General features: G+C 46.0%; 2 protein-coding genes and 1 pseudogene across 3 annotated transcripts; 2 read left to right on the top strand and 1 right to left on the bottom strand.

Moving 5' to 3' along the window:
• Positions 1-1363: 1363 nt before the first annotated feature.
• LOC120650637 (bifunctional epoxide hydrolase 2-like) lies at positions 1364-2983 on the top strand. The gene is made up of 5 exons (XM_039927814.1): positions 1364-1544; positions 1633-1856; positions 1932-2096; positions 2198-2433; positions 2537-2983. The coding sequence occupies exons 1-5, from the start codon at positions 1472-1474 to the stop codon at positions 2796-2798; spliced, it is 960 nt and encodes a 319-aa protein (XP_039783748.1). The 5' UTR covers positions 1364-1471; the 3' UTR covers positions 2799-2983.
• Positions 2984-6354: 3371 nt separating this feature from the next.
• LOC120650635 lies at positions 6355-8187 on the top strand (annotated as a pseudogene).
• A 108-nt stretch (positions 8188-8295) lies between these two features.
• LOC120650634 (protein STABILIZED1-like) lies at positions 8296-13295 on the bottom strand. 2 transcript variants are annotated; one of them, XR_005665729.1, is made up of 3 exons: positions 10250-13295; positions 9244-9393; positions 8296-8800 (listed from the first exon to the last, which is right to left on the bottom strand). XR_005665729.1 is itself a non-coding variant. In XM_039927810.1 (2 exons), exon 1 carries the CDS (start codon positions 13154-13156, stop codon positions 10280-10282), a length of 2877 nt encoding a protein of 958 aa, XP_039783744.1. In that variant the 5' UTR covers positions 13157-13295; the 3' UTR covers positions 8946-9393; positions 10250-10279. The 2 variants fall into 2 exon arrangements, 1 of the variants encoding a protein (XP_039783744.1); XM_039927810.1 differs by lacking the exon at positions 8296-8800 and having other exon boundaries at positions 8946-9393.
• Between the last annotated feature and the right edge of the window lie 13323 nt (positions 13296-26618).

Genomic DNA, 26618 nt, shown 5'->3' with positions numbered 1-26618 from the left:
GGGCATGGCGGGTGAGGTGGCCGCGGCGGGCGCGGCGAGCAGACAGGCGCGGCGGGCATGGCGGTCCACGCGTGCTCCGGCGAGGGGATGCCCAGATCCGCTCGAGCTCCGGCAAGGAGTAGGAGGGAGGAGGGAGGAGGGAGGGAGGGGCGCCGGCGAGGGAGTGGGCTCAGGGTTCCGCCGCCGCTTGTCGTCGCTGCTCGAAGGAAGCCGCGCCGGAGGAGGGAGGGGCTTGCTCGGAGGAAGCCGCATCGGAGGAGGGAGGGGCGGCGAGGCGGGCCGAAGCTCCTGCGGGGCTCGCGGCCGCGTGCGTGTTGTGGAGTAGCGTGCGCGAGGAGGGAGATGATACGAGCTCGGTGCGGCGGAGGGAGGAAGGAGGAGGAGGAGGAGGGAGGAAGGAGGGGGCGGCGCGCCGCCGCCACCTCCGCCATGCCATGGCCTCCACCGTGAGGAGGGGTGCGCCGGCACAGAGGAGGGAGGAGAGAGGAGCGAGGAGGGCGGTGGGACCTCCGCCGCGGGCCACACGAACGCGTCCCCGACCACGCAGCTCACCTTGGCGCCGCCTGCAGCCCGGCCTCCACGAAAAGCAGGTTTCCCGGGAGCTCGGCGCCGCCCGCCCGACGGAGCTGCGCGATGGAGGCCGCGGTGGAGAGGAACGAGAGCGTGGCCTGGATCCGCCCCGTCCTTGGCGCATCGCGGCATCGAGCGGAGGAGCTGAGTCGGCGGGGCCGGCACACGCGCTCGGTGGCGGAGCCACCGGAGCAGTGAGTGGGAGGGGCGGCAGAGGGAGCAGGGAGGGGTAGGGGCGGCGGAGGGAGCTAGGAGGGGGAGAGCGCGGCGGAGGGCGCAGGGGAGGAAGCGGCGGAGGGCGCATGGAAGGGAAGATGATAAAACTTAAGGGCATTTTTGCATATATTCATGCCCCTTGAAAGGGTATGGACCTAAGTGGCACAACTTAACAAGTTCAGGGTGCTAGATTTCGATTTTGCGAGTTCGTGGACCTAAGTGGCACCTGGAGACAAGTTCGAGGGCCGCTGGTGTATTTAACTCTAAAAAAATATCACATCAAATATTTTGACATATGTATGGGTTAATTAGCATCATTAGATTCTTCTCGCGATTTACAATCCATCTGTGCAAAAAAATATGTAAATAAACTTCATTTAATACTTCAAATTAGTAAGATTCGGTCGAAATTTTTTTTCGCTCTATCTAAACACGCCCTGAGATTCGGCGACATTTTATAATGACATTGAGTTACGTATAGACCCAAAATATTCTCGGCGACATTAATTCGCTGATGTGTAAGACTCGGAAGATGTGGATCTCGCATGTAACTTCAATGTCACTCAAAATATCACTGTGGAATGTCACAGAATCTGCGTAGGAGCTTATCATATTCCCCATCCGTGGCCTCCCCATTTAAGCTGAAGCACATCTCGCGCTGTCCGTCCTCGAGGAGCAAGCAGCGATGGCGCAGGAGATCGAGCACACCCACCTCCCCATCCGCGGCATCAACATCCACGTCGCGCAGGTCGGCAAAGGTGAGAGAGCGCCGCCGCCCTCTGCTGCGTATTCGTCGGCCGTGTTCCGTTGGATCGCCCCCCAGCGTTGGTTTTTTACCTGTGGCAGGTGAGCTTGGGACGGTGGTGTTCCTGCATGGTTTCCCGGAGATTTGGTACTCGTGGCGCCACCAGATGCTGGCCGTGGCCGCGGCGGGGTACCGCGCCATCGCGCCGGACTGCCGCGGGTACGGCCTCTCCGACCAGCCGCCGGAGGGCGAGGAGGCCTCCTGGTCCTGGGAGGACCTCGTCGCCGACGTGCTCGCCATCCTCGACGCGCTCGCCGTCCCCAAGGTTAGGAGTACATGATAAGAGGTTGTCGCGCCGCGACCTACAGAAGCGTGACGCCTACTTTGCACGCGCGCGCAGGCGTTCGTGGTGGGCAAGGACTTCGGCGCGGTGCCGGCGTACGAGTTCGCGCTGCAGCACCCGGGCCGCACCGCCGGCGTGGCGTGCCTCGGCATCCCCTTCAGCCCCGTGCCCTTCTCCTTCGAGGCCACCATGCCCGAGGGCTTCTACATCCTGCGCTGGGGCGTACGTGACGTGCCGCCGCCGCCGCCCTGAAACTCTTGCAGAGTTGCAGTTGCAGCCGGTGTTCTGATCAGCCTGTGACGACGTGCTCTGCTTGTGTGCAGGAGCCTGGCAGGGCGGAGGCGGACTTCGGCCGGTACGACGCGAGGCGGGTGGTGCGCACCGTGTACGCGCTCTTCGCCGGCGCCGAGGTCCCGGTGGCCGGGGAAGGCCAGGAGATCATGGACCTCGCCGACCTGTCCACGCCGCTGCCGGAGTGGCTCGCCGAGGAGGACCTCGACGCCTACGCCGCGCTCTACGAGAAGTCCGGCTTCCGCTACCCTCTCCAGATGCCGTACAGGTGAGGACGGGACGGTGAACGCTTACTTGCCGCCGACAGAACTGCAGCAGGTTAACTGGTGTTGCTCATCGCTCGCTGCTTGCTTCCATGGATTGGGCCGCAGGTCTTTGCACAAGATGCCGAACCGGCTGGACGCCAAGTTCCAGGTGCCGGTGTTCATGGTGATGGGGGAGAAGGACTACTGCCTCAAGTTCCCGGGGTTCGAGGCCGCGTTGCGGGGCGGCGCCATGGAGAGCTTCGCGCCGGACCTGAAGATCGCCTACATCCCGGAGGGGAGCCACTTCGTGCAGGAGCAGCTGCCGGAGCAGGTCAACGAGCTCCTCCTCGGCTTCTTCAAGGACCACCCCACGGTCGCTGTCGCATAAGGAGAGCGAGCGAGCGAGATTCGAGAGTAACATTTGCCGCTGGCTTGGTCTGAATTTGTCAATGATAAAAATGTACTTGATCCTATTTCTCTCACTCGATGATTGCCGTGTTTCACTCGGTAATAGGGGATCAAAGTAAACAACGCGTGTTTAGTACCTGCAAATAAACGAATGGTGTTTCTTCAGAGTTGAGTGATTTCCCAATAATTGGATTTGGTGGTGCAGTAGCAGCACTGCAGCACCAACAATATGCGATTGAGAATTTGTTGAGCCTGGTCAGCCCTTCTTCCTTTAATCCTCTTCGTACCCTCCATAGCAATACGGCCCGTGACGTGGCAAGAGCAGGCCAGGCCAGGCGATGGTGTCGAAGCGCGACCGCGAGGCGTTCCACAACCTGTCTTCCGAGCCCTAGGGATCGACCACGCGTTGAAAAGTAGACAGGATTTTTTTGGCACTCGCTGCTAGACCTGACTAGTAGTACACCTGACGAGAGAAGAAAGGGCACGACCTTTCGCTGCACTTACGCTGGTTTTCTTCCATTGGTCAAACCGTGCGCTTTCAGCTCTGTACAATCTTGAACATTGAACAGTACTACTATCCGCTACCAGCAGGCCCGCACCGCATTACACCAAGGCCTCTGTTTCAGTGGAGAAAGACAGGCAGGAAGGTTAGAAGATTTTTTTTCCGAGAGAGAGGTGCTTCGTAACAACCGGTGTTAATCATCTATAATTAATTTTAATCATAGTTGTTAGTTTTAAATTTAGACGACAAAACCTCTAGTTAAAATTTTGATGTTTAACTTGGGCCGGACCAGTTCGACCAGCGTGAGTCGCCGGTCAGACCGGTTGTTCCGGATGGCCCACAGTCATTAAAATGGGAAGCAACCTCACTCTCTCTATCTCTCTCACAGCTCACTCTCTCTTCCCCACCTCTCTCACAGCTCACTCTCTCTTCCCCACGTGCACTCCCTCTCCCTCCCTCACCGTGCCCTCCCTCTCCCTCACGTGCTCTCCCTCCCCCCAAATTCTACACTTCAAATCCTCCACTCCGACTCGATCTCAAGGCCAGGGGAGCTTCAAATCGGCGTGGGGGACCTTCCTCTCCGTGTGCTCCTCCCCGGGAAGCCTTCGATTTTTGAGTTCTTCGTGCAAGAAAAGCTCGTTCAAGGTACTCCAACTTGTGCCGGCCCGATCTATCTTTCTAGGAAGTTCTAAGTGTTTTCCTCTAGTCAATTGTCTCTATATGCATCCCTCAACTTTCCCCAAACCCCGGCCGAGATCATCCCCGGCTGAATCAACGGGAATCGACCCTCCTCCGGCCGTTCACCATTGGAGCCGCTCGACGCTTGGGGCCGCCATCGATCTGCTCCCTCCGGCCATTTCTCCTCGCCCCAGACCCCAAGAATCGATTCCCCAGTGAGCCCTCAACCTTCCCCGCCCTTTTCCTCGTAATTTCCTCGCCGAAGCGCTGCCACACGCCGCCCGCGCGCCCCAGTCTAGGGCCGGATCATCCGGTACCTTCCAGTGACAAAAAGTATTGTTAGGCCGGATCATCCGGATTTACTTCAGATCATCCGATCAGCACAGACCTTTAGTGTTTGTAAAATACGTAGAAAATTGCAGAAAAAACAGAAAAATACAAAATCTATTTTGTTAGTTTCGTAACTTCATGCTCTATATGATAGAACCATGAAATGTATTATTTGGCAAATTTTATATATAGTTTTAATTATGCTATCTTCTATAACTTGTTAAATGCATCGTTGGAGTTAGGAGCATGTTAAAAATATAAAACTAATTGGGTTTACTTTGTTAGACTCGTGTAATGTTTAATCGACTTCCGCCTGTGTGATTGTTCATGTTTAGGCAATAATGATCTTGTGCTTGTTTTGTTGCACCTTTTATCACATCATCATTGCATTCATATATATGCATCATTGCACCTCATTTAGGTACACTAGATGTACAACGTTTGGACGTGATGGGGCCGAATCGCAAGACGGTGTTCTGTGGACATCTCTAGAAAATGGAAGGACCCGCTGAAGCAACCGAAGACCCGGCCCAATGGTCGAAAGGGCCCAAGGGCTTGATAGCTTTAACACTAACTTAGTGTTATCCCCAGACAAGTCTTGGTGCATGACCTACTTTTTTAAATTATGCAACATTATATATTTATTACTTGTGTATTACATTTCAGGAGTTGTTTGAAACTTTAGTTGTATGATCCCTAGGTTCTCTGGGCCTTATACTAGTATGTGTAGGTCAATAGCACTGCTATGCTTAATAGGTTTCGATAGAAGTCGAGTGATATCCTGTCACTCGCGAGATATATGATGTTTTAGAGTCGAGTAATTTTCTGTTACTCGCGAGATATATGATGTCTCTATATTTCGAATATATGGAATACTAGAATGTGCAGGAAAGGAAAAGAATTGGAGACCGGACGGGGAATGTTTAGCCACGTCTGTGTCGGTTAAAGACCGTACCGTTGTTGGCCCTGCTGATCATGTTTGAATTGTACTAACCGCATGACGGGAGTAGCAGGTAGTCGAAACCGGTAAGCCGAGTACTGTCTTGCTTCGAAAGTACATAACTTCTACCCACCCCTTAGGGCGAGTCGAGTGGCCGCGGAGAATTGGGATGCATATGTTTACTTTTGGTGGTCTCTCGTAGGGCTCGGCTGACTATATGCAAGTGGGGCGGTTCTGTAGTTCGAGGCGGGAAGGGGAATGGTTGGCTCGTATAGTCCGACGGGATATATGCGTGCCGTGTTGGTTAGGTCCACCTTGTAAGGTTAAATCGGATCGATTCGCCGTCAGTCGCTCTCGGATATGAGCACCTTGATCTCCGAGTCACATCGTAGTATTATGATGGAATGATAAGTTATATATATGATGATGAATACTTTGAACTATTATTTTTTGCTCCACTATGTTTGCTATAGTTGATTTATGCAAATGTTAGATTATAGTTAATTTACATAGAATCTAGAGTTAAAATAATAAAAATAAGGAATTACTTTATTCGTTTTTTCTGCAAAATAAACCACCATCCAAATACCTTACATGTCTAGGTATGCGGGCTAAGTATACCCACTGGTCGGGTAAGTCTTGCTGAGTATTAGTTGCTCAGGGTTTGTTGTTTATCCTATTTCAGGTATAGGAGCTAACTAGGTTTCACATCGGTGGGCTCGATGTGGCGGCGTCTTCACGTCTCGGTAGTTCTCGACTTATTTAATTTGTTTTATTTTTTTATAAAATTGCTCTGTAAATTAGATTCTCTTCTGCTGCCATCTTTTCTTTTGTAAATGTTAAATTTAAAGCTGTTTTGTAAAAGTCTTAATATTATTTACTATTTTTGTAAAATTGTATTATGCTGGTACCGTCTGCGCTCGCCGTCGTGCGAGATTTTTGGTGTGTTTCGATTAGCCTGTGGGTTGAAAACAACCTGTCAAGTTACACTTAATTAAACTAATACACTTGATGTGTTCAAATAATGGCGGTTACGCTTAATTAAACGTTTTAAATCCGCGGGTCTGTCACATGCTTGCGCTAGGCGAAGCCATGGAGCAGCAGATCGAGCACAGGCACATCCCCATCCGAGGCCTCAACCTCCACGTCGCCCATGCCGGCAAAGGTGAGCAGCGCTTGGTTGTCTTCTTGCTCGAGCTCGTTCTAGCTCAGCGTGGCACGGTCTAAAGCTAGAACCGGCCTCCCGGTGTGTTTCGGCGCAGGCGACAAGGGAACGGTGGTGTTCCTGCACGGGTTCCCGGAGATTTGGTACTCGTGGCGCCACCAGATGGTAAGCCGTGGCCGCCGCCGGGTACCGCGCCGTCGCGCCGGACTGGCGCGGCTACGGGCTCTCCGACCAGCCGCCGGTGGAGGAGGAGGTGTCGTACGACGACCTGCTCGATGACCTCCTCGGCATCCTCGACGCCCTCTCTGTCCCCAAGGTATCATCAGGATCACCGCTTCCACAATATGGGTGCAGGTTGCTAGTCCAAATTAGATTAAGAAGTACTCGTACTATACGGCCTTTTTGCTACAAAGAGTCGTATGCTAGTAAACAGTAAGCAATAGGGTTGTATAAACTATGCCCATTTGATCCATCAATCTGGTACCATAATGACAGAAAATGAGACATCTAATGCTGCAATGTCATCAGATAGATTAGTGTGTTTTTTTCACTTTCATGGAGGGTCAGAGTTTGTTTTCCTGTCATCATTGTAACGAATATATTCCACAGCACTTCACCCAAATGAAACCAGATCATGCCATAGGTCTTTCTGCAACCTCCATTTCGCTCCAGTGCAGGCATTCCTTGTGGGGAAGGATTTCGGGGCCGTGCCCGCCTACGATTTCGCTCTCCGTCACCCTGATCGAGTCTGTGGTGTGATGTGCTTAGGCATCCCTTTCACTCCTTTCACTTCCTCGTTCGCCGCCATGCCGGAAGGATTCTACATGTTGCGTTGGCTGGTTATTTTCTAACTGATCTGAGCATTCCCATTCAGTATTGAGCACAGAGTTTGCACATCATCTTCTGACCCTGTGCTTGTAGGAACCTGGAAGAGCGGAGGCGGACTTCGACAGGTACGATGTCAAGAGAGTTATGCGCACCATCTACATTCTGTTCTCTAGCAGTGAGATCCCCATAGCGAAAGAGGATCAAGAGATCACTGACCTAGCAGACTTGTCGACGCCCCTTCCAGAGTGGTTCAGCGAGGAGGATCTCGCTGTCTACGCATCCCTCTATGAGAAGTCTGGTTTCCGGTTACCCGCTGAAGATGCCATACAGGTAAACATGGCTTCAGACCATTGCTGCCATTTTCTTCCGTGCTTCAGTTAGGCTGGCTCATCCAGTTTGGTGTGTCTAACTGTTTCTGCTGCATTTGATCTTTTGATAGATCACTCCATAAGAGGCACACGGTTGTGGATCCGAAGTTCCAAGTCCCGGTGTTTGTCGTCATGGGGGAGAAAGACTACGTCTACAAGCTCTTCGAGTCCGTTTTGAAAGACGGCACCATGGGGATGTTTGCGCCGGACCTGAAGATCGCCTACGTCCCTGAAGGAAGCCACTTCGTGCAGGAGCAGTTCCCTGACAAGGTGAATGAGCTGCTCATTGGCTTCTTGAAGGACCATCCGGTTCCAGTGGCTGCGTAGATGTTAAAGTTGACAGCCCTACCTGCACCTCTCGATTCCGTGAGCCCTGTTTTATATGAATCTCCAATAAAGGAATCTGTCAGCTGTGACCTCTGGCATTGTTGTGAGTATGCAATTTATGCTTGAAGCAAGGGTATAGTATATTCTGTTTGTAAATGTATAATCCCAGTACTTATCAACAATATACATACTTCTTTCTTCTTAAAAAATAATATACATACTTCTTGTCCACTCGGAACACTAGCCCATTGATCTTCTGATTCTTCATGTGTCATTTTGTGCGGAGTGGAATCATTTTCCGTGCACATGCCCCAGAACCAAATTCATGCACATGTAATCTCTAGATACGCCCCAAGCCATTTCATATAGACTGTTTTAGCTTGATCATGTTCGGTTCCAACCAGCCCAAATATATACAGTATAAAAGGGAATAATAATGAACCTTTCATACCGGGAGAACTTTTCAGGGCACACACCATTGTGTATTTTCCTATTTGGTTAACTCTGCCCTCGGAATTTTGCCAGCATGGAGACAGATCATGGGGAACCATATACAGAAGTTCTAGATTGCGTTGACTGATAGACGCATGACAACTGAATTGTGCTTCCACAATTTAAGCTCTCCTCGTGCAATGTGGAAAAAACCGAGCTTGTCTATGTCTTGGCTGAAAACTCAAACGAGCGTATCTTCTGTCTTGGGCAGTGCTGCAAACTCATCTTGGCAGCGAGCAGAAATCAATCCAGCTCCGGTGCTGATTCCTGACAGGAATTATTTACTCGCCAAACTGTTGTTACTTTCTTCAGCTATTCCAAATTCCAATGTTAGTATGCAGAAGATTCAAACCTGTGGGCAGCCAGAAAGAATTAAATAGAAGTTCCTTAGCCAAGGAAAACCGTAATTTGATATCAAGCAGAAGCTAAATAAAAAAAGCATAAGAACAATAATGAACATTGTATCAGTGCACAAAGCATTAGTCGGAACAAAACAATTCACAATGAAGCCTAAACATCCTAGGCATTCATCAAATTTCCATTGTTCTCCGAACTTGAAGGACATTTCAGTTGTGATTTTCAGTATCAAATCAGAATATCAGTAATGACAAAATCCACAGTGTGTGTGAAAATAAAGTGGAGCATATACACTAAGTTCAAATGATTTTATACATCTCTGCGAATGCATAGACTTTCAATACATGCACACTGTCTCACGTCCTAGTTGGAGCGTGCAATTGAGGTTGACATAACATCTCCTAACAAGCAAATTGGTCGTATGCTTCGCTAGCATACCTAAGCTTCCACTCTCAAATGTGTTGTACAAATAGTTTGGTAGCTGACACTACCAACAAAAGCTGATCACTGGAGTCCAAACCAGCACACTACCCAGCTCTTTCTTCTCTCTCTGTCATTCCAGTAGAAGAAGATATCTAAGGTATAGATCTGTAAAAGAAACGAAATCAGGAACAACTTCTCTTAGCCAGGTAAAAATGACATACGGGCAAACTTGAGCAGAGAAAAAGAAAGCTAACAAAATATCAAGAGAGCACTACCAACTAATATTTCAATATAGAAAAGAAACTGTAAGCAGCATTTCGTTTCAATGTACAAAACATAAGTTCACAGGTGCTGGTTTGGTGGCCAGACACTCAAGCCGTGAATATGTACATTCACAGGAGTTAGATGGAGGCACCTCTCTGATTGATCATTTAACCCATCAGAATGTTAGTAAACCAGATTGGCAGATTGTTAGCTGTCATGTGCTTTAACCTATAACTACCATGCCAATCTCCACCCAATTCTGTTAAGATTGACTGCTTGTCAGCCTAAGAAACAAAAAAGAAACCACCTCGCTTAAACAAAATATATGGCAAACAGATAAGGTAACTAAATATATCCTTCCGCCTTGCAGAACCTTAGCATCACAGGGAGCAAGAAGGCAAAAACAAGTTCAAAACAAATGGTAGACTAAAACTAGCTAAGCCGCAAAAGTAATAATTCCGCATCAAGCTGGCTGCAAACAATAAAGCATCAACAGAATGTCTACAGAACTTGAAAAATACTTTAGACTTGTCATAGAATCGAGATAGATTTGAAGCATGATAGAGGTACTTAATTATGCAGCCAAAATAATAACTATGCTCATCTTAAACCACCTACTCGCAACTTTCAATGATTACATATAAACTCAACAATATAAATAAAATATTAAAAAAGACAAAATAGCTCATAAAGGAGCAAACAGTAATTTCAGGCGGTGAAATTTATCAGAACTGCATGGAACATATTCACCAAATACCTTATAAAAATATATCTATGATCTCAGAGTCTAGGCGCCTCCAGCATTGAGAATTTCATCCGCATCAAAAGCTAGGACAGCTTTCTTTAGAAGAACCTCAACTGGCTGATGTGAGTTCTCAACAGCCTTGCTTATTGCTTGCCATTTTTCACCATGTTTTGGTTCTGCTGCAACACATCTTTTAAGGACATCCTTTTGAGTGTCTGCATTTCCATGCTGAAGTTCTAATTTATAGTACAATGCCCAAAAGTCCCCAATATCAGGAGCAAGAGTAACAGCCCTGTTCAACCAAGTCCTAACTTTATCAAACTTCCTCTCAAGCCAGAAGAGTTTGGACACAGTTGCAATGACATGTGGATCATGATCAGAACGCTTGATAGCATCTGAACTCTTCGCTTTACGTTGGGGGCGTGACGCCATCTCAATAGAGGCAGCCCACAGAATACCACTTGTGGGACACTCTTGTAATGCCTTAGCCAGCAGAGCATCAGCTTCCTTTTTGTTTGCATGCCTCAGTTCAGCTCGAATTGCTGCAAGCCAGAGTTCAGGTGTAGCTGGGTTCTTCTTTCTTGCCATTGTGAGAACAGCACGGGATTTGTTCAAGCCACTAATCTTCTCCTCTAAGCTAGCTAGAGAGAGCCAAAGAGGGATGCAACTAGGGCACTGCTTCAGGCCATTCTCATAAACCTCCTTGGCCTTTGCTCCACGACCAAGGCGGTCTTCCATCTGTCCAAGCATTAGCCACAATTTGAAGAATGAGGGGAATAGCTTCAGACCTTCCTCTAACAACCTCCTTTCCTCAGTCACATTCCCTAGCTCCCTTTCAATAATGGCAGATTTCATCCAAACCCTCTCAGTGCCTCCTCTTTCCCTGGCCTTAGCCAAAAGCATTCTTGCTCTCTCTGGTTCGTTGTTCTCAAACTCAAGCTTGAATGCAGCCAACCAGATCTCTTCTGAATTAGGGATAGCAGCATAAGCTTCTTGAAGAATGGCTCGAGCAGCAGGTACATCCCCAGCCAACCATTTCTCCTTTGCAGCCATAAGCCATAACACTTCAGCTCGTGGATTGTAGTTAACAGCCTTCTTGAGGAGCGCATCAAGTGACTCCCTAGTCCCATGGCTCTTCTCAAGCTGAGCTGCTTTCAGCCAAATACTCTTCTTAGTAAGGAACACAGTAAGCGCATGAGCATAGATGGCACGCGCTGTTTCAATTGAACCACGCTTCTTGCATTCCTCAGCATCAGCAACCCAAGTACGCTTCCGATCCTCATCATCAACACCAATGCCAATTGTGTTCTTCACAATAGCCTGGCAAGTCAAAACAGATCCAGCACGCTCTGCAGCTTCTGCTTCTTTAAGCCATGCCTCCCTATCAATATCCATCCCTTCTCTTTGTAGAGATCTGATACCTCTCTCAATCACCTTGCTAACTGATTGTGTGTTCCCATTAGCCTCCTCCAGCTTCGCAGCAGTAATCCAAATGGCAGGCTCCTTGGGCAGCTTCTCCCTTGCCTTGTTAAGTACCTTCCTTGCTTGGTCATAAGTCTCCAGCCTTGCAAGGGCAAGCCACAGCTCAACATGCAGTGGGCAACACTCCACAGCCCTGTGAAGCAACAACCTTGCATCCTCCTCATTTGCAAGCTCAACTACAGCCTTCCACAACCGCACGGAATCAGGAATGTGCTCCAATCCTTTCCTCAACACCCTGCTCCTATTCAGATCACTGGTCTCTAATTTTGCAGCCTGCAACCACAGCTTCACAGAATTTGGAATTGACATAACACCCCTGGCAATGACAGCCTTTGCCTCATCTGGACTAGCCAAACGACATGCCTCAAGCCAAACATCTTCGTTTTTGGGACACTCCTCACAGCCACGCTGGATGAGCTGCCGAGCAGCCTGAAGTTTGCCTGCAATCTCTTCAAGCCTAGCAGCAGCAATCCAACCAGGTGGGTGCTTAGGGTTCGTCTGAGTCACTGACTTCAGCAGGAGTCGTGCCTTCTTGATGTCAGAAATCTCCGCATCACTAGTAATCTTCATGCTTTTCAGGTCTGTCAAGTACCCCTTGGGATCAACAACAGTGAGCCCAGAAACTGAATCTGATAGCCTATCCAACTTCAGCGAAAGCACAGTGCCACGACCCTCGCCCACAGCTGTAAGATCGGTAACAGGAGTCTGCGCCCACGGCGTCTCTGTGCCACCAGCTGCACGGCTTTTGGGATCAAGCGCCGTGACATGCTCCTGCTCCTGCCGGGCCTTCTCAAGAAGGGTGTCCGGCACTGGTACGAAACTCTCGAACCGCTTCTTCTTGTTGCGTAGCGAATAGTCCCCAATCTCAGGTATGCTCTCCCACTCCTGTGCAGACAGATCGGCCAGCTTCCTCTTCAGATCAGCAAACTGCTCGGTAATCTTGGGGTTCGACGCGCGGTACTTCTCAATCTCCTGCTTCAGCCGCGCCTCGCGGCGGTCCTTGCGGCGCGAGTCCATCCTCTGGTCGATGCTCTCCCACACCGCATCCGCCTCGCGGTCGTCGTCGTCGTAGTCGGCGTTGGAGAAGAGCCCGGCGTCGTTGCCCTCGAACTCGTCGAACTTCTGGTTCTCGTCATACCCCTTCTCCTCGTCGCCCCCGTCATCGTCGCCATCGTCCTCGCCTGGCGGCTTCCCGCGGCCGCGGCCGACGGCTGGTGCCGCGGCAGCGGAGGCGGAGCGGTCGGGGAGGTCGGGCGCCGCGCGGGCCGGCCCGATATCCGAGCGAGTGGTGAACCCGGTGGCGCCACGGCCGAGACCCGCGACGTAGTTGGGCGGCGGCTTGGAGTTGAGGAAGTCGTACCGCGCGGGCCGAGCGGCCGCCGGCGGCGGCGGCGGCGGGAGAGGGGTCGGGGTCGGAGTCGGGGTGGGGCCGGACATGACGCCGATGAGGTGGGGGGTGGCGCGGGGACGACGGCTGCGCTAGGCCGGCGTGAGGCGGCGGCTGCTGGGGCGTAGACGAGGGGCGGGAGGCGGCGGCGGCGAGGGCGGGGGAGTGGGAAACAATTTCCCGATCCGATTGCTGGAGTCGTGGGATAGGGTGCGGCTTGTTTTGTCGAAGGCTTTTTTTTTTTAGAAATGTTTTGTCGAAGGCTTGCAGGGGCGTCCCGGGAAATCCAGGGGCCCTGTGCAAAAGTATAAACAGGCCCTAAATTTGGGTTCTAAATAAAATAGCAAGTACTTCAGAATTATCCATATCTATTTTTTATATGTTAAGTTAGATCTTCTATATATCATTTCTTTTTTTCTTTGGCCAAAATCATATTTTCTAACCTAATTTGTGGAAGATATGGCTTGTATGTATAGAAAATAAAGATGAACTGAAGTCTGAAGCACATATATATAGTCATAGTATACACAAAAGATGAATATAACAAAATTAATTGATACTTTCGTACTCATCAATATACTTATTCAATGACATATAGTAACCTAAATTTGTGCATGTATGCATAGGAACCTGAATCAATTGATCGGAGACCTAAACCTAAATTCCCTTATGCTTAATGTTAATGCGAAATCGGCAAACAACGTCGTCTTTCCCTAACAGCAAGCACCAATGAAGTGATACAACCATGCCCCAATGGATAATGTATAAATAGTCAATTAGTCATAGTGTTGCTAATTTGTAGTGGATGTAGAACTCCCATCGTCATAATTTGGATCTCTATCCTAGTGTTGATTGTTGATTACTGTACATGCCTAATCTGTAACTGCAAGACAACTGCAAGAGAGTGTAGTGTGCAACAACTGATCCGGAGACAAGGTAAACATGGTTGGAATCAAAAGGGACGCAAGCTGGCCTCACGAACTACAAACTGGACTGTGGTTAATTAAAGCAGACCTCAATAAATTAGTAGTATAAGCTTAGAAGATAAACATAATTTGGGGGGCCCTAGCAGATGGGGCCCTGTACCATTGCACTGGCCGCACGTGCCCAGGGACGGCCCTGAAGGCTTGAGGCGGTGCCGAGAGACGGAAAGAGGCGGTTGTGTCATGTGTGTCATCTAGATCTAGACATACAGGAGTACGTAGGATGAAAACAGGGCCCTGTTTGGTCTCTGCGCTAGGGAGTGCTAGGAAACTTTGATCGCTAATTACGGTACTAAATAAAGTCAGTTTACAAAACGAACTCCAGAACCCCTGTGCTAGGAACTATGAAAAATCTAATGAGGCATTTGACCGCATGATTAGAGGATGATTACTGTAACATCACTGTAGCCAATCACCAATTAATTACCGTCGTTAGATTCGTCGCGAAAAATTACATCCATCCCTGAAAATATTTTGCAAATAGACTTCATTTAGTGCTCCATGTATCCGAGATTTTCTTTTCGGAAAACGTGCGTGCTACGATGCTAGCGCGATCCAAACACGGCCCAGATATCTGTAATTCATATGAAATATACGATGAAAACGATCGGAAAATGTCGAAATCGGTATATACATACAATAGAAAACGAAAAACGAATGGCCTTGATTTTTCTATATTTTATCAAATGAATATATATAGATTTTGTAAAATATGAATATAAAAATTAGTTTGAAATGACAACTTTTATGTTTCACTAAAAGTGGAAACGATCGGAAATGTTATCGTAAATTCGTAATACAGAAAACGAAATCAGTCGGCACGGTGATGTTTTCAACCCTGGTAATTCTAAGCATTATTCTTCAAATAAAGTTTGCACACCTTCACACTAAAAAAAATATGCATAACTTTATGATCACGCAACATTTGGCAAAATTCAGGGGTGGTAATTGAGCATGTGTCTTCATCTTACTCGAAATGTGCCATTGTTCATTTTAAAAAGCCCATTTGAGACCTGTATAGTAATTTAATTGAGCCTTCTGAAACAAAAATAACCATCAGGTAGTAAATTACTTTTCTTAACTTCCATTAAGCAAATTAGGGATTAGTTCCCTTCTTGGGAACGTATCTAGTGCAAACCACAGTCTTCGTGAAAACTAGTGCAAACCACGACAAAAATATCGTCTAAATTCACCAAAAAATCACACATGTAGATGATATGATGATACACAATCTTGTAAAATATCTTGTCCGAACTTGACTTCGTTTGTAAGATATAAAAATAACAAATTTCTAACAAATCACTTGGACAGCTTTCTGGCTTGAAATTTGTAATTTTTATATCTCACAAACAAAATCGATTTTGGACAAGATATTTTACAAAATTGTGTATCATCATATCATCTATATGTGTGATTTTTTTGATGAATTTAGACAACTTTTTTGTCGTGGTTTGCACGGGTTTTCATAAAGTTATGGTTTGCACCAGATATGTTCCTTTAGTTCTTCTATGCAATTTCTAATATAAGGAAATTTCTAAGCAAATTTATATAAAACAAACATTTTTCTCATCTCTCAAACTTTTTGAACATTCTCGTGGTCCATGATCTTATTGGACTGATAGTGGAAAATAAATGGCAAAAGTTTTAAAATTAAGTTATCGATATAAGGATAGTTTTGACTTTTGAGTAGCTCTGTCCACAATTTCATGAGTTATATTCACAATTGCAAAAACTAGTGGAGCTAGCAGCCATCTCAAACCCGAGGGTTTGCATGAAGCATCTTTTTTAACTTTTATTTCATGTTGAAATAAGGATTTAAACCGCTTTAGTTTGGAGCTAGAGACTTGTAAACAAGACCTAGAATCCTATATTCAACTTGATTATGAGGCGTGGTGATGATATGGTCGGCAGATATGGTTTGTTGGAAGCCACTTTTCCATCTTGCACATGTGCTTCCAAATTCTTAAAGAGTCCACTAAAATAACTTAAAGAATACACTACAATTCGATTATGGAATCTAGAAATCATATTTAGGGCCTTCAAGAGATTATATTTTCTTGTTCGAAATTGAAAAATAAATGGAGAAGTTCTCATATGAAAAGTATCATACAATATATCCCACCGTCATGAACCTACTTTGTTATCATTCACAAAAAAAACTATTATTATTCTTATAAATACAAAATAACATGATAAGTGCACTGAAAATCCATTATGAAATTTAGAAATCATATCTAGGAACTTCTAGAAATCTCATTCTTCCTGTTGAAAAGGGAAGAACAAATGGAGAGGTTCTCACATTAAATTACCAGAGAATATATCTTGTCCTCTTGACCAGAGCATCATTTGGTGGATAACAAGTTACAGTTTAAATTAACTCTAGTGTACTTACTTTACTGTTATTCATAAAAGGTGTTCTTATGTAGTTGTGTGCTATCTAGATCAAAGACTTGTGTGCATCCATCTTAAATAAAATAACAAACAAAAATAAAAAGTGCACGGAGCAAAAAAAAAGAATCTCACAAATTTTAAAACTTGCATCGCAAGAATATAATTTTAAAACTCAATTCCCAAATCTAAAAATTCCAGCTTGACAATACCTGTGAGGAACCAGTCCAAATTGGTTCCGTTAATCAAGTCATCATCCATTAATCAACTAGATTAAAAAGGACCAATCCTAGTAGTTCTTGGAATGCGTCATGAACAACGCTCAGGATTTAAACACGCTCCACAAGCACAATATGTTAAACATCATCACATAAGCACATCCGCACATAGAGTTCACATTACATAAAGAGGTTCAAAGTACATAAAACAAGTCTTAGAGTTTTGCACCGGAAAGTTCTACGTCGCGCTCATTCCATACATAGCACAAAATAAGAAGGTTAACATTATATGCCGTTAGTGCCCTTCTTATAGCCGCCGGCCATCTACTCCTCATCCGCACATCTGTTCGCGTGCTAGAAGTACCCAAAGACGGCCTCCGGCTGCAGTTCACCTGCAACAACTTAACGATAGCACCATGAGTACAAAGTGTACTCGCAGCACTTATCCAATATGGGTATATACTTGCTCGACTTCAAAGAGAATGCATTTGGTTAGTAACAAGCAAAGGTCTTGGTATTTAATTTTGCATAAAAACATCTAACTTTAATCAAGTTATAATAAGCAAAAGACATAACATCTAGATCTCTACAACATACATCAGTACAGTTATATAAGTAAAGTGATCATAAACATGAGCTCAATCTTTCATGAACTTCCTTCACGAAACTCTACATTGGAGCAAACCTCAGAGAGCGTGCTCAATGACCGAGAGCGCGGCTATTGCAATAGATTATTAACCATGCAGGAGTGTACAACTTTTCCCACACGAGAACAAGACCAACAATCGGATAAGTGTTGATTCATGCCTCAACCGTTCACACAAACACAACCAGCTATGAGCGAATGGTCGGGAAGGACAAGTGCACCGAAACCGCCGATCACACTCTATCAGAACTCGCACCGAATCCGATTAAGAGAAGGTGTGAATCATGCTAGTTGGCATACTGTGCCATTATTAAGCATGTGGTTTGTACGAAAAAGTGCTCAAGAGACCAGTGACCAAAGAGACGTCCCTCAACCGACTCAAGCAAGACTAACAATTTGGATTCTCTCCTAACATGGTCCACCATTTTTGCTCAAGTCCGAATCATCATTCCTAGTTGCTCAACTTTTATCCATTTTTGGCTAATCTTGTGGAATTAAACATCCATTCTATAGCTCGCGAGTGATGGTACCCTTGCCACCTCTCGACTTCTATGGTAAGCTAAGCACGGCTAAGCATATAGTTCGTGACATCTATTTAAGCATACTCAACTAGAAGATGATATCTGTTGACACCATTTTTTAACACATGTCAATGAAGGTGATTTTTGTGAGGGGAAGGTGGCCGATTTGGAAGAAGCCAAAAGATGCACAGGATTAGAATCGGCCGATGGAGTCCGTTTGATGGACCAGAGGAATATGCTGCGAAGATGCTGACTTGTCCGTTCTAGTGCTCGGCCGATGGAGAGTTGCCGATGAAGTCAAGGAAGGAGAAGAGGACCCGAACTCTACGAGAATCTTGACGATTCGGTTGTAATATTTAGAGTAGTTTATCTTTAGTAAGTTTTTTCTTTTAAGTCAAGTAACGTTTGTCGTAATCGACTAGGACTCGGTAGCGCTAGACTATAAATATGAGTTGTAAGGGACCGGAAAAACATGATACACATCCAATACAACAACAATTTACAATTTCTCTACACTTTTCGGTGACTTCGCCTTTTCTTTTCTTTTTCGACGAGTTCTTTCAAGTTGACCAAGGACGTCTCACATTCGAGCGACTTGGTTTGCTGGTGAGTTTTCGTTTTACCGAGTATATTTGAGCTTTATCTACCGGGCGCATCGATGTGGCTTCGTTCAAATCTATTCAAAAGTTATCGAGTTTATCTAGGTTTTGACTTCCGGGCGTATCGCTATCGTCTCGTCTAGATTTATTCACAAATTATCGATATCGGCTAGATTTGTAGGTTTTTCTATCCACTAAAAACATATTAGATCGGTTTTAGGTTTTGCAGTAACACTTTTGTTATCTCAAGAGCCGGTTTATATTTGTTTTTAGTTTACATCATCTAAGTTGTACATTCATAGCTTAGATCTTGTTATATACGTCCAATCTGCTATCTCAAGCCGGTTTTGTTGTTTAGTGCATCGGCTGATCCTGCCGACGCGCTCTTTCATTACACGCTTGCATTTAATATCTTTTTATCGTCTACCGTATCGGCAGAGCTTGCCGATACGCCTGTCTGAGAGATATTCGGAATCCTAGCCGATACGCTCTCGAATTTCACTTTGTTTTCTCCCTTGTCAATTTCAGGTCAAATTGACTGGCACGCTTGGTTGACTTTCCGGAGCTTGGCAAACACTTCCCCTCGGATTCCAGTGTGTTGATTTTTGCGTCAACACATCTTTTGGCACGCCCGGTGGGACCGAAAGCTTCAACATGGTGGAACTCACTGATAAATCTGAGATCAATGAAGAAAACCAGATTCCTGTTCCTGAAGACAAGCTTAAAGAAGATCAAAAGAAGGAATATGAGGAGGTGGTGGAAAAGTTCAAGCGTGAATGCCTCAAGTCGTACAGCGTCACTAGATCTGGTGAGGTGATCAAGAAGATTAATCTTCCATCTTTCCAGCCATTGACAGAGGCTCAACGTGAGAATAAGATGATGGACGCGATTGGCCAAGCTGTAGCACAGGCTTTCATCAAGAGTGCAACAGTTATGGGCAACACGGTGCACAACGGAGTGGTCAAGACTTTCGCTGAAGGCACGTTTCCAGGTTGCATGGGTTCTTGCTACATACAGCCAGATCAGATGCAATATATTCCCTTGGAAGTGTCCATGGCAGCAGCTCTGTCGGCTCAAAATAGCCAGGCAGGGATGAGCAACAGTCAGGTGCCACCACAAACTACTACTACAGCATATGCGTCTACAACAGCTCCTATCTACACGACCACTTCGGCTATCCCTACAGCCACGCAAGGTGGATCTGCGTCTGGATTCCCCAAAGGATGGAATCCGATGACTGGGTATGGTATGCATCCAAATTTCTTTACCACACCAGTTAAGGCACAGTTCAATGCATCGGTTTCTCAGCCAATAACTTCTCAGCCTGACCCATCAGCCACCCAGCCGATGGGTACTCAGCAGGATGCATCGGTGTTGACGCTCACTAACGATCATTTCCAGGCGTCAACTTGATCAGAAAATCATGAGAGTTTGCATTTCTTACACGCATCCTTATCCAATAAAGTCCCTAAACCTCACTTTACCTTTTAGAATATGCAAGTTGTGTTTTCAAGATAATATGCAGGTTACAAACACATTTTGGCCCGACATAAAATCACAGAAATTATCAGAGCAATGATTCAGGCTCAGATGGACCAAAAGTGATGCAAGATCCCAATTCAGACAAGCCAAGACTGGCCAAGACCATAGTGGACCAGACAAGGAGGCCCAAGACAGCCTGCTGGACGAAGCTGGGGTCGGTTGGCCCACCTGGCAGGTCGACCGACCTACAGGTCGCCCGACCTGGCCCATGGGCCCCATCGCCTCAACTTCGCCACGTGTCGCCTCTCCACTGGTTGCTGAACTCGGTTGCAGTAGTCTCACCTCGTGGCTCCCTGCTATAAATACAAGGGGGTAGAGATTAGAACACACACACACCACTCACCTCTCCTTTCTTGCATTCCTTGCATAGTCTTTAGGCTTAGTGGAGTTTAGGAGAAGTTTAGGAGTCATCGAGTCGCCGGAGTTGCGCGAGAGTTTGGTATGGGTTCATCTCTAGCTCTCTCTTGTAATATTCGGTTATTTGTAATAGAATTAGACTATGGTTACCGATATCTGCTTGAAGTATGTTCTGAGTTATCGGATATATGCTTCTTGATATGGTTGCGTTATCATTCCATGCTTGCATTGTATGATCACCCTGTGCTGGAGATGGTTAGTCTTTTGTTCTTAGAACTCTATCAACTGCTCCAGTATTCATATGATTGCTCAAGTGTGATGTATGTCCATCCGGAGGGTGGGGGCTCCGCACGGGACACTAGAGTATCCCTTACTAGTGTAGACATGGTGTCTAGATTAGCTAAGTGTTGCTGGATGTCAACTATACCCACAGTTTGTAGAGGTAACCGGCAGGTGGTGACAGCCCTGTCCGAGCCTTTTAGTAATCCTCCATGTTCGGTATGGGGGGTAGGAGATACATAAAGTCGCCGGGGTGTACGGGCTCCTCCCGTTACTTCGATAGCGATCTCCCTGTTGTGTAGTTTAATCTCTGACGAGCTAACCAATGAGAAAGTGTAGATATAGCTAGCCTGGCACAGCTGACTCGAGCTCTGACTTTTACCTTGCTCTCGGCCTAAAGCATCTTTTATATTTCTTTTATCTTTTATTTATCCAAGAGGGTAGTTTGTGTGTGTGTCACACTACCTCCTACCATGTTATTATCTTACCCCTGTTTATGCATGAGAATATCCTATCTAGATAGAGTTCACCAACTAATCTATATATTCTCTCACTCACCGCCTTCCCTGCGAAAATATAAATGACACCCTGGTATACTCCCGGGTAAAATGCTACAGTGGTATTCCGTGCGCTTGCGGATTCATTCGTGGTTCATGAAATACTGCCGCCCCAAATTGGCGTCCGCGGGCGTCATCGCTGGTGACGTTGGTAGGCGCCAACAATCGGCAACACAGCCGAATGCGCAAGGCACATGGGGCCCACAGATGACTGCGCAAGCTAATGCATCGGTGCCACCGCCGATGACTCTACAACAGCGTCTTGCTATCCTGCTTCAGCCCCAGTCTCCTTCGAAAGTATTGATTTCGCAATATCCTCATCAGAAGGGAGTCAACTGGATTTTCCACAATCAGGCAACTGGGCAGATACAATGTGTCAGCATACCGTACATGGAATCTACTGATCAGCAATCGGCTAGTCCATCAGTTCCATAGCCGATGATGACTCAGCAGACACCCAATCGGATGCCCCAGCAGGCACATCAGATGCAATCGGCTGGACAGCCGATAATGCCTACACAACCACAGCTTGCGATGATGACCAATACAGCAAGCATGGCTTCTCCTCAGCAGATGACAGCAGTTGATCAGCAAGTTGATTGGAGTACCAAGATAGCTGAAGTGATGAGGGAGCAGTTTGGTTTGAGGCCAAAGCAACAATCTGTTATGTACAAGACTCCCTAACCTCCGGCTTATAATCAGATTCGTCTCCCACATAAGTACAAGATGCCCGACTTCACAAAGTTCTCGGGGCAGGGGGAAGTTTCAATAATGGAGCATGTTAATAGGTTCCTCCTACAGTTGGGAGAAGCGGGCAATCATGATGCACTCAGAGTCCGTTTGTTCTCCTTGTCTTTATCTGGATCGGCCTTCGTTTGGTTCACCACTTTGCCAGCAAATTCCATATTATATTGGGCTGATCTGGAGAGACAATTTCATCAGTTCTTCTCCTCTGGGATTACTAAATTGAAGTTGACCGATTTGACTGGCTTAAGGCAGAGAAACGATGAATCGGTCGCTGCTTTCATTCAAAGGTTCAGAGATGTCAAGAACCGTTGCTACAGTCTGGTTTTGTCCGATCAGTAGTTGGCAGAAGTGGCATTTAATGGGCTCTCGCCACACATTAAAGACAAGTATGCGTCTCAAGAATTTGAGAGCATTAGCCAGATTGTGGCCAGAATGTCAGGAGAGACTCGTTCCTACGAGTTCAAGAAGCCTTTTCAGAAGAAGATAATCTATGTGGAATATTCTGCTAACGATGATTCTGAAGAGGAGCAAGAAACGGTCGCATTGGCTGAATGGATTCAAAACAGCAAGAAGTCGGTGATGTGTCCATTTGGGAAGAAAGAACCTGAGTCATATGGGTTCGATGTCACCAAAGCCGACAAGATCTTTGACTTGTTATTGTCGGAAAGGGTCAATCAAGTTGAAGCCATATCACAAGATCCCATCAGAAGAAGAGCTCAAGCATATGAAGTACTGCAAGTGGCACAATGCCATGTCGCATGATACGAATGAATGCAAAGTCTTCTGGCAGCAAATTCAGATGGCTTTCGAGCAAGGGAGGTTGAAGTTTGAAACTCCCAAGAAGACGATGAAGATTGACGGGCATCCTTTCGCCACGAACATGGTTAATGTGGCCAGAGACAAAGGTCCTTCTCAAGCCAAAGATTTGACATCATCATCGGCCAAGAAATCTGTGGCTGTTGACCCCAAAGCGCAGATAGCGGCCGATGAAGTGAAAGGGAAGGGTTTGCAAGAGGATGCTGGACGTTCATCGGCGCCACGTAGACGTGTCACATCTCAAATGCTGTTGAACAAGTTTCGGCGTGATCGTGAAAGGCGGCAGTGCAGAAAAGAGGAGGAACGTTGTGAGAAAGATCATTGGAGGTGTCCTTTCTTTGTCTACTACTGGGAAGAAGGGTTGACATTGCCATCGGCATATGATTGCTCTGAATGCAATGGTCAAGGCAGCCGATCATATAAAAGGCCACGTCATATTGATGAACCCTATCGATGTGAATGCACTCCTGTGCATGATCGGCTAGGAAAAAAGGTATCGGTGCATGATCGACTGGGGGGCAGGACCATGCTACATGATCCTGCTGGAAGAAGAGTGCCTGCACACGATCGGCTAAGAACAGATGGCCGATGATAGAGTGCGAGATGATCAGCCGATGCGGAAAGATCCAGAGCGTGAACCTAATCGTACAGGTCAATCTCAGTGGTGTCCAAGAGGTTTGACCAGGTCTCAGAAGCGACGTGTTCAGAGGCTACGCCAACTGAAAATCATCGAAGAAGAGCAAGAACAGACTCTAAACAAGAAAGGAGTTAAAACACAAGTTTGGCGTGTTAAGGCTAAGGCCGATGATGAATTGGCCAGTAACAGTTCCACATTGATCCAAGCAGTCGGTTCTTCATAAAGTTCCTAATGGATGAGTTCCTAGAAGAAGAAGGGAAATTGGGGCAGGGATTTACGTCGGATGATTTACTAGAGGAAATTGATATCGGAGATGGTGATAGATCGAGGCCGACATTTATTAGTGCCAATCTAGATCCCAAATACAAGCAAGAGCTGAAGAGTTTACTAAAGGAATACAAAGATTGCTTTGCTTGGGAATATTATGAAATGCCTGGCTTGGATAGATCTATTGTGGAACATCACTTACCTATAAAACCGGGATATCGGCCATATCAGTTAGGAGCAAGACGATGCAATCCTAAGATATTACCAGATATAAAGGCCGAGATTACACGGTTAATTGAAGCTAATTTTATTTGGTAATGTCGTTATGCCGAATGGATTTCTAATGTGGTTCCTGTTTATAAGAAGAATGACAAATTATGAGTGTGCATTGATTTCAGGTATCTCAACAAGGCTACGCCGATGGATGGTTACCCTATGCTGATAGCCGATATGTTGGTAGATGCCGCTGCTGGGCACAAGGTAATCAGTTTTATGGATGACAATGCTGGATACAATCAAATTTTTATGGCAGAAGGAGACATCCACAAGACCGCGTTCAGATGTCCAGGACATCTTGGTTTATTCGAGTGGGTAGTCATGACCTTCGGACTGAAAAATGCCGGTGCTACATATCAAAGAGCCATGAATTATATTTTTCATGAACTCATCGGCAAAATTGTGGAAATATATATTGATGATGTAGTTGTGAAGTCGAGGGGGGCACCAAGAGCATTTGGCCGATCTGCGTAGAGCTTTGGAATGCATAAGAAGGCATGGTTTGAAGATGAATCCGAATAAATGTGCCTTTGGTGTATCGGCTGGCCAATTCTTGGGTTTTATGGTACATGAGTGAGGGATTGAAATTAGTCAGAAGACTATATCAGCCATTGACAAAGTCAAAGCCCCTACAACAAAAGTTGAACTTCAGTCATTGATCGGCAAGATTAATTTTATTCGGAGCTTTATATCTAATCTATCCGAAAAAATTCAGCCTTTCAGCTCTTTACTGAAGTTGAAGGCCGATCAGGAGTTTGTATGGGGAGAAAAACATCAGAAGGCATTGGATGAGATTAAACATTATTTTGTTCATCCTCCAGTATTGGTTCCTCCCCAAAAGCACAAGCCGTTTAAATTATATTTATCGGCTGATGAGCATGCTATCGGATCGGCCTTTATTCAAGAGTTTGAAGGGAAAGAGAGAGCTATATATTTTGTGAGTAGAAGGTTGCTGGATGCTGAAACCAGGTATTCTCCCGTCGAGAGATTATGTCTTTGCTTATATTTTTCCTGTACTAAGTTTAGACATTATTTATTATCAGCTGAGTGTGTTGTCGTGAGCAAGGATGATGTCATTAAATACATGCTCTCGCTGCCGATTTTAAATGGGAGAATAGGAAAATGGATTCTGGACTTGTCAAAATTTGATTTGAGGTACGAATCGGCTAAAGCAGTTAAATGTCAAGCCGTAGCCGATTTTATCGTACAACATTGTGGGCCAGAACTAAGCATGGTAGATCTGGTTCCTTGGACTTTATTCTTTGATGGATCTTCATGTGGGAATGGTTCTGGAATTGGTGTGGCGCTGATTTCCCCTCGGGGGGCAAATTTTGAGTTCTCATTTCCAATTGAGGCATCCGCAACCAATAATCAAGCTGAATATCGTGCTATTCTCAAAGGAATTCAATTAATTCGAGAAATCAAAGCCGATGCTGTTGAAAATTTTGAAGATTCTATGCTGGTAATTAATCAATTAATTGGGGAATATGAGTGCAAAGATGATATTTTGTAGTTATATCATGAGGAATGTCTCCGATTGCTGAAAGAGTTCAAGAAGGTAACCATTGAGTATGTTTCGAAATTTCATAACAGTGATGCAAATCGGCTGGCTCAGCATGCTTCAGGGTATCGGCCAATGGAAGGGGTGATGGCCATGGAATTAACGGCTGATGACTGGAGGAAGGAGATTGTTGATTACTTGAAGGATCCTTCCAAGAAAGTAGATAGAAAGATCAGATTCCAAGCAATCAAGTATGTGTTGTTGGAAGAAGATCTGTATTATCGAATGATTGATGGAGTTTTGCTCAAATGCATCAATAAAGAGGAAGCAAAAGTATGGATGGGTGAAATTCACGAAGGTGTCTGTGGGTCCCATCAATCGGCCTATAAGATGAAATGAGTGATCAGGAGAAACAGCCAACGATGCTGGAAGATTGCTTTACATATTACTAAGGTTGCCAGGAATGCCAAAAGTTTGGTAGTGTGCAAAGAGTTCCTGCATCAGCCATGAATCCGATAATCAAACCATGGCCGTTCAGAGGATGGGGAATTGATTTGATCGGCCAAATATACCCCCATCTAGTAAAAATCATAAGTTTATCTTGGTAGCCACTGATTATTTCACGAAGTGGGTTGAAGCAATTCCTCTGAAAAATGTTACATTGAAAGAGATGATTGAATTTGTCAAGGAACATATTATCTATCGGTTTGATATTCCGCAGACCATTACAACCGATCAAGGTACTATGTTTACATCAGATGAGTTTGAGGAATTTGCTACTGGAATGGGGATTAAATTGCTGAATTCTTCTCCATATTATACCAAGCTAATGGTCAAGCAGAAGCATCTAATAAAGGAATCATTAAATTGATCAAGAGAAAGATTGATGAGTATCCTAGGAAGTGGCATAATGTGCTTCATGAAGCTTTATGAGCATACAGAATGGCTTGTCATGGTGCTACTAAACTGTCTCCGTATCAGTTGGTATATGGGCATGAAGCTGTCCTCCCATTGGAATTGAAATTTGATTCACGACGTGTCACGTTTCATGATCAATTGACAGCTGATGAGTACTCCGCTCTGATGAAAGATGAATTGGAGGATTTGGCTGGCCATCGGCTGAAGGCTCTTGAGAATATTGAAGCGAACAAGGCTAGAGTTGGCCGATGGTATGACAA

This window comes from Panicum virgatum, chromosome 9K (assembly GCF_016808335.1).
Source record: "Panicum virgatum strain AP13 chromosome 9K, P.virgatum_v5, whole genome shotgun sequence".
Lineage (NCBI taxonomy): Eukaryota > Viridiplantae > Streptophyta > Magnoliopsida > Poales > Poaceae > Panicum > Panicum virgatum.
The sequence above is the reverse complement of the archived record's forward strand: the minus strand, read 5'-3'. Positions and strand labels throughout refer to the sequence as shown.